Source organism: Rhyacophila brunnea, unplaced genomic scaffold (genome assembly GCF_057557595.1).
Source record: "Rhyacophila brunnea isolate RB1 unplaced genomic scaffold, BYU_Rbru_1.0 scaffold_13, whole genome shotgun sequence".
Classification (NCBI taxonomy): Eukaryota; Metazoa; Arthropoda; class Insecta; order Trichoptera; family Rhyacophilidae; genus Rhyacophila; species Rhyacophila brunnea.
In genome coordinates, this window is record NW_028232785.1 from 34,114,959 (window position 1) to 34,124,193 (window position 9,235).

At 34.4% G+C, this 9,235-nt stretch overlaps 1 protein-coding gene across 1 annotated transcript; it reads left to right on the plus strand.

The window, feature by feature from the left end:
- Nucleotides 1-579: 579 nt before the first annotated feature.
- LOC147077352 (uncharacterized) lies at nt 580-6,453 on the plus strand. Its single transcript, XM_085940807.1, has 3 exons — nt 580-807; nt 1,084-1,239; nt 3,533-6,453. Exons 1-3 carry the CDS (start codon nt 607-609, stop codon nt 5,051-5,053), a joined length of 1,878 nt encoding a protein of 625 aa, XP_085796933.1. The 5' UTR covers nt 580-606; the 3' UTR covers nt 5,054-6,453.
- Nucleotides 6,454-9,235: the final 2,782 nt, after the last annotated feature.

Consider the following 9,235-nt stretch of genomic DNA (forward strand, 5'->3'; position numbering starts at 1 on the left):
CCAGCGATGAATCCTACCCTACACAACACATGATGATAATGATGACAATGATGAATACATATTTACATGGTTCCGCCATGCGGTGGCATGACGGAGATGACAGAGTTCTCCTCGTAAGTCCTCCCTTTACCACGTCCTTGGGTACACTTTCTGGGTAATCATACCACAGGCGCTTCTCACTAAAGGGCACGGGTATGCGAATATCTCCACCATCTTCATGCGCGGCGGGCAGCCGAGCCCGTCCAAGACGATGCCTCCGCAACCGTACATTAGTCTATGGTCAGATGACACGGTTACACCTAATAATTACGTAGGTAATTAAGACTATCGGGAGAGTCCCAATAGTCATAGGTGTGACAGTATACCTACCTACGCTGTTAGTGTTTATTTGCCATTGGTGAATACGTGTAGTGCTTGAAAATATCGAAAGGCAAAACCCGAGTGGTAAAAAACTACCTACTCAAAAAGAAAAGTACAAAACTTAAATCTAATAAAACACAGTGTATTGTTTAATCGCTTCCACGGTATAGACTATTCAGTATTTCGGCCATACATAATAAATGATTACGTATTGCGGCAACACTTAAATTAATGTAGGTACCTTGAATGGATCCTATCTGTCACGTTCTTCCTGACATATTTACCCATTTTTACCATAAAATGGACGTAAAGCGAGAATGTGATGGAGAACAATCTGATACAGAAGGCAAGCTTTTGTTTGATACGCAGACTAGCCACCCAATCAGCCCGGAAGTTCGCACTCACGTAAAGCAGGAGAATGCCGACGTTTCAAGTTGCAATTTTGAGGTTAGGTTTGGGAAACTGATTTCTTTTACAATTACTCTGTATTGTGACTAACAACGATTAATATATTATTATAATATGCTGCTTTTTTATAAACTCCGTAGAGACGCAATGACATTAAACGTTGATTTAAAAAATAACTCGATTAAGTATACATTTTGACAGCTACGATATATTTGTGATTTAGGTTAGGGCAGGTTATCTTCTAATTCATTTTGACTATAATTACTCATTCAAGTGAAAGTGGTTTTATTGTGTTAACCATAAGGTTTCTTTCAGTATCTTTTAGCGGACCTCTCTAATATAAAACCTGAGACGGATGATCAACTATCCGTCATCAAGCGCGAGACTATTGAAGATGTAATAGACCCATTATGTGATGTTGAAGATCCTAAACCGGGTTGTTCTTATTCAGAATACAGGCCAATACATCAGGTTCGTTCAATTGTATAATGTGTTATTTTTCTTCCCTCGGTGCAGTCTTATATTGAAGGTTGGAATTAGCAATACATGTTTTAATCTTAGAGCCGTTTCACACGCGACACCATTGTCTCGAGACGCTGCATGAATGGTCGCGTTTAGACGGAGTAGCAAGTATGTCGCGTTCATATATATGTAGAGAAAACGATCATGCGGTGCCCAATCCGTTGACATCTTGTCAATTGATGAGGGTGACGTGTTGAGATTTTATTAAAAAAATGAAGAATACTGAGAATAAGAGACCGCAAAATATGTTCCAACATTTATTTTAAAGAGCTGTATTGACTTTGTCAAGGGCCCAATTTCATATATGTTTTATCTGACAATGGAGACGGGTATCTTTCCGGAAGCATGGAAGATGTCGAAGGATACTCCTATTCATAAGAGTGGCACGGAGTGGAAAACATACGGCCTCTATCAGTCACAGACATTTAAAACATTTTCTGGTGTGCCTCAGGGCTCAAACTTAGGGCCATTGCTGTTTACGTTTTTTATAAATGACATAGAATTGGTAATTAAAAATGCTATGTTTGTGTTTATGTTGTTTGCTGATGACTTGAAACTCTTCATGAAAGTTGTCGCCTTGGACGATTGTCGTCAACTCTAACTTGATATAGATAATATATTATATTGGAGATGGTTTACTAATGCCTCGCGAGTATTGTTCCAGTTTTCGATGCATGGATGGATATTATCCGACTGTCTTTCTCTTAGGAATGCTTTCATACTGTAACTTAAAATTAAGAAAGGATCTTTATTTAGCTACATAGTTTTCCCGACTTATACGAAGCGTAAATGAAAACTCTGACATTCTGGGTGGTGCTGGCTTGTGTGTCTCTGATCGGAGTCGAGGGCATCCGTTGTTTGTTCTCCCAAGGTTCAAAACTAACCTGCCATTAGTAATGCCAATTGAGAGGGCAATGACCATGTTTAATGAAATCGCTTCGAATATTGATGTATTTTACTTACGTGGGAGTGAATTTAGGTGGACGTTATTATATAAATTTTTAAGATAGTGTCTATCGATAGTTCACTCTGTGTGCTTCCATATACTTTTATATTTTTGTTATTTTATTTCTTATTTTATTACTCATTATATTTTTAATTCACATTGTTCTGTATTTTCATTTGTAACACTTATTTTATGTCAATCATGAACGTTTTAAATTAAAAAATTGTTATGTTCTTTGTAAAATAAATTTGAATTTTTATTAAATGTGCAGTGCCCAGATACTAGTATCTCGTCTGAAACGGCTCTTACTTAATGAAGTAATTTAAAATACGTGCGAGAACTTGTTTTATTTATGGGCTGTGGAGTAGTAATACATGTTATTAGAATAGGTTCGTTAAATTTTTTATAAAGGTTGTTTTGTTAGCCCGATAGAACTTTAAATAAATAAATTGTAAAAATAGAACACTAGTTAATTTTGGTAGTTTTTTTAATTCGAAAGACACGTGCATGGCATTAACATTTTTAAATGGTTTAGGGCATATTGCCACCGTATCTGTTCTCAACGAAGCATATACTGGTCACCTAATTTAGAACACTTTATTCGTGCACTGCCAGTTGTATAACACGAATAATGTTGGCTTTCAATGCACCAATTGTTGGTTAACTATCGGCATCAGCCAGTGAATTCACAAACCCCCACAGAACATATCGCATGACTTTAGAGATCAATTAACAGGTCCATTTATGGAACAAACTTACCCCTAAATTTTATATTCGATTAGTGCTGTTGTGGTATGGCATATTTCGTCCGGATACTTGTCATTATATTTTCAAAAATATTATTGGTCAATGTTCCATAACGCAATCTTCAGTCTAATTTTGAAAAAATATTGTCCGGTAATGCAATCAAGGGATTTTTAAGGATCGGTCTCAAGCCATATGCAGCATATTTCCATACTAACAAAAACCGTTAAGCTACAATGAGCTAAATCACTAAAGAGCAATTTCTCGAGAAAATGCAATTATAGGTTGCGCGAATCGACAACATTATTTATAGGTAGATTTGGTAAATTTGTCAACGTGATTCTATTCGTGTTGCTTTGCCAGACTAATCCAATCATTAATGTCATAAAGTCAACGGGTGTCACACACCACACAACGATTTGACAATTAACTCTTTTGTAAGTTATATCTAAGCAAAAAAAAGACCTAGCATTTACAACTGTTAAAACAAAAATTATTTTTATTTGCTTTAATATTGTTGAATTAGATATACCAACCCTATTCTTTTTGTAGATTTCTTCCCTGCAATTTTTCACATATAATCCATTGGACGTCGTTAAAAAAGATACAATTGACAATAACCTGACCAATAACAACATAACAGATTCAACCAATAAAATGGAAAATATGATACAGCATTCAGAGATAACTATAGATGTACTAAACGTGAAACAGGAAGTTTCGAAATTATACTTGCCAAAGGTGGTTCGAATTGTGTTGAGCAGAGTTGCATATTTTCCATGTAACTTTATTTGCAATAATTGTTATGGAGTGTTTGAATCTGTAAATCATCTAAATAGTCACTACATTTCATGCACGTCTCAGCAACCTAAGTTATATAAAACACATATTGGTAAAAAACCACATCAGTGCGATGTGTGTTTTAAAAATTTTCTGCAAATTGGTAACCTTAAACAACATAAAATGACACACACCGGTGAAAAACCATATCAATGTAATGTGTGTTTTAAAAAGTTCAACGCAAATAGTAAACTGAAAAGACATAAAATTATGCACACTGGTGAAAAACCACATCAATGCGATGTATGTTTAAAGAATTTCCAGGACATTGGTTATCTCAAAATACATAAAATGACACACACTGGTGAAAAACCACATCAATGCGATGTTTGTTTAAAGAATTTAAGGCAAATTGGTGATTTCAAAAAACATAAAATGACACATACTGGTGAAAGACCACATCAATGTGATGTATGTTTTAAAAAATTCTCTCGAATTGCCCACCTTAAAAATCATAAATTTACACATACTGGTAATAAACCTCATCAATGCGATGTGTGTTTTAAAAAAATTGTTTCAAATAGTGATCTCAAAAAACATAAAATGACACACACTAATGAAAAACCACATCAATGTCATGTATGTTCTAAACAATTCTCTCAAATTTCTCGTCTTGAAGGTCACATAATGACTCATACTGGTGAAAAACCATATCATTGCGATGTGTGTTTCAAAAAATTTGTCTCAATTAGAGATCTCAAAATACATAAAATGATACATACTGGTGAAAAACCACATCAATGTCATGTATGTTCTCAACAATTCTCTCGAATTTCTCATCTTAATGGTCATATAATGACTCATACTGTTGAAAAACCACATCAATGCGATGTATGTTTTAAACAATTTACTTTCATCGGATATCTCAAAAAACATAAAATGACACACACTGATGAAAAACCACATCAATGCGATGTGTGTTTTAAAAAATTTCTGCGTATTGATCGCTTAAAAACACATAAAATGACCCATACTGGTGAAAAACCACATAAATGCGATGTTTGTTTTAAAAAGTTCACCTCAAATGAAGATCTCAAAAAACATAAAATGATTCACACTGGTGAAAAGCCAAATCAATGCGATGTGTGTTTTAAAAAATTTCTGCGATATAATCATTTAAAAACACATAAAATGACACATACTGGTGAAAAACCACATCAATGCGATGTGTGTTTAAAAAAGTTTATTTCAAATAGTAAACTTAAAAGACATAAAATGACGCATAACTGGTAAAAACTATTTAAATGCGATGTGTGTTTTAAAAAAATTCAATTAAATTGTAATTTAGAGATACATCAAATGACACATACGCGTAAAAAAATACTTTAATGCGATGTGTGTTTTAAAAAGTTCATCACAAATGGTAAACTCAAAAGACATAAAATGACAGACACGGGTGAAAAACCACATCAATGCGATGTGTGACATTTTGTGAGCGTTAGTCAGTCAGTCATCTAAAAAGACATAAAATGACACATACTTACTGGTGAAATACAACTTCAATGCCTTATATATTCATATAAATGCACGTATTGTCATGCTTAAGAATCTCAAAAAATGATATACACTAGAAAAGCTGTTAGAAGGCGACGCTTGCCTATAAAATGTTCTTAAATGAGTCATCTAACAATACATTAAACGAACATTCTGCTTGAAGTCACACCAATGTGACGGATGCTTATATAAATGTAGACAGATCAGTAATCTGAAAAAGCATAAAATTTCATCATTCGAGTTCATTCATTCAATGAAATATTCTGGATATTTCTTGGTTAGTACATAAATGGATTCTGCCTTGAACATTATAGATACGTAGACGAAATGACGTGATTATTGGGTGCCTCCTGAATAGGGTCATCCTAGGGAACATTTTCCGCATAATTTCGAATGTGTGTATCAAGCCTTGATTATTTGTTATAATTGGGTCTCACATTACTTATTGATACAGCCCTGGAGTGTTGTTGCAATTGTTCCATTAGCGTTCATAATGGAACAATTTAAAGGTCTAAACTTTACACCTCATCCAATAGTCACTTGGGTAAACGAAACGTATGCCCAAATTCCTTGTTGATTTAAAATGATTATTTTTTGTAAATCAATAAATATGTATTTAGGTAATAAAATGTTAGTCATAATTTTGATAGTGTGTGTGATTAATTGTGCTGTGTAAACGATGAAGGGGAATGTTAATACAGAATACTATAATATACCCCTAGTAAAACAAGAATTTAGATATAATCATTATAAAACCTATTTTTTAATGAAATGGCATATATGTGTAACGCCATGCATTGTATTTTAGATGAGAGTATTAAGGATAATATTAGTCAATCATCTTAAGTCCTCCGTCGTGGGCAGTCAGAAGTGGTCAAGAGGCCCGAAGCCACGTCGGTTAGCGGTCCGAAACGTCACACTTGTTGGCAATTTCTCACATTAATTTTGGCATCAACGAAAGTATCTTTTCGGTTGCAATGCAGTATCGTTCGCTACGCGATTATTAATTTTATTATGTTCGATAACACAATTAAATCTTTAAATGTTTTATATTGTATTTATTGTCAACATAATATGTTATTTTTTATTTTAATTGAACTTGTATTTGTTATCTCTTCATAAATAAATAAAACTGTCTTACTTTCACATTATTATTTATATTACAATATTATAAGACTGAACGTACACATTAACAATAAATATTTTTGCTTGATTTTATCAATGTTATTTTTGTACATAAAATTTTTGTAATAACTGTTGAAAAAATGCGAATCCCGAGATCACAATTTTGGCTCGAGATTGAATTCCCTACCCCTGAATACCAGGCAGAATTTTGCAACCGAGAGGATTTCGAAGATATAAAAGATTCCAGGTTGAGAGCACATCGTTGCAACCTCGTAGAGTCTATGATGATTACTCGGCCGGCGAACTTCCGATCCGGCAATTCAATGACACACCTTTACAGTCCCTTAGAGCAGCGACACCTCGTCTTTTATTGCTGAGCGTGAATCGGGAAGGTTACGATATGATTTTGGAGAATAATGCATTAATTAATATTATTATTAATATAATTAATTAGCAGTGGTGAATATGGCAACATCACTGGCAACTACAGCATCGACAATCGGATAATCATCAAGTGGCACGGCATTACTGGCCATTTTGTCGGGCATTGAGAAGTCACTGGCAATCCTGGCGCAGAGATTCACACATCAACAAATGATCCGTCAATACAAAAAGAAAAGGGAGAATGACAAAGTTGACCGAGGTACTAGAACTTAAGCAGTGACTGATCACTATACCTGCGGATCAGTGGCGCACCCAGGATTTATTATTGGGGGGGGCCCAAGGAGGAGAATGTAAATTAGTCCCATAGGCTCTTTTTCTTCTTCACAGCTTAATATCTCGTTTATCTGTCTTTTGTCTATTGCACTCGGTATACCTATACCATGGTCCCTACATCCTGAAACGGGCCCTCAGGCTAGGATATTTGGTGGGCCCCCTACCTACCGCTAACTGCTACTGAAACACTACATTAACGTTTTTCAAATTGTGTTTTAGTTCAAATTAAGGGTACTTATACAGTGAATTATTGGCGATTTTTAATACATCTACTTTAATAATGGAGCTGTCGAGTATGGATACGTAATAATCAAAAAATATATTGCACAATTATATAAGTACTTAATTGAAAATGTTATTAAAAGCTAATTTATGATATGTGTTTATCTCACTTATCTGGTCAACCCGAAACGTCCCGGGCCCCAGGCTAGAGCCCTGTCAGCCCTCCCCAGCCATGACCTACACCAGTCCGGAATTCGGGTGGACTTTGACAGTTCCCTTAGGTATTGGGTTTCTAAAAAAACCTGACATAAGTGTTTCGAAATTTTTGTGTTAGAAATTAAAATCTAAGAAATTTTTCTAAAAAAAGTGCTGGAGAATTATTACAAATCATTTTTTTGCCGTGTTTTTATTTGTCTAAGCTCAAAGGTATAGTTTATTGGCTTTCAATGTCAATGTTTAAAATCATTCTGATAATTTTCATGTTTAGGGGTGCCAGGGCTCCTTGCCCCCTCACCCCCTGGCTGCGCCACTGGTTTACACCACTCCGGAATTCGGGTGAACACCGAGAATTTTTTGATATTTCCATTAGATATTGAGTTTCAAAAAAAACCCGACATTAGTTTTTCGAAATGTTTGTGTTGAAAGAGGGTGCTGGAGAATTTCAAATCATTTTTTTCCGTGTTGTTATTTGTCTAATATATTGGCTTTCAATTTCAATGTTTTGGGGGGGGCCAAGGCCCCTTGCCCCCCCCCCTGGGTGCGCCACTGCTGCGGATTGCCTATGGTGCCACGGTAGAATGTTTCTAAAGAACGCAATCTATTAAATATTTACATTTGAATATTATATTTCTGACTCGAAGTTGTAAATGTTAGGAATCGGAAGCATTCTTTGTTTGTTCTCCCAAGGTGCAGAACTTATTTGCCATTAGTAATGCCAATTGAAAGGGCAATAACTATGTTCAATTAAATCGCACTTCGTCAGCTTGCTATGCATGCTTCTGTGTTTGTTTTGTGTGGATATTCAGGAGAGAGTTAAAATGGTTTTTCTACGATATTAAAGTTCATTCTTTTTTGATATATTATCATAATTTTAATACTTTTTTATTTATAAAAGAAATGTAATAATACGTTTTAGCTCTCTCCTGAGCATTTGCATGAGACGGGCGTGGATGGTTTGCATAATGAGCCGACGATATGATATTGATATATTCCGCTTACATGATGTTAGTTAGGTGGGCGTATTTTGTGTGTTTTTAAGATATGGTCTATCAATCTAGTTCACTCGGTTGTGCTTCCATGTACTCTTATTATTCACTTATATAAGATACCTCGTCACAGGACAGATGTTATGTTTCATGATGCTGTGTATCGTGCGGTTAGCTTATTTGATGGCACCATCAAGGTTGATTTGTTTTTTATTAACTATAATATATTATAATATTTGTGCACGTATTAAATAGGTTAAATTTATAATTGTATAAATTATCATATTTCATTATTATTTACTCATGCTGTCTTTTTATTTTTATTGTTATTTGTAATTAAGATATTTTTATACATTTGTATTTATTATGTATTATGGCGCATTGGCCAATAGCTGTAATGCCGTAATACTCTTTTTTTATAAATAAATAAAATAAATAAATATCACCCTGTATTTTTATTTCAATATTGTTTACACTTACTGTTTATGTCATGTGAACGTATTGAATTTATAATTTTCATGTTCATTACTTGCTAAATTTAAATAACCAATCGATGGTGCAGATCACAAACCTTCTATGTCAAATTTTTCGATTTTGACTTTATGGTATCAAAAAATCAACAAAAATTTAACGGATCTGTTGAACTTTACCT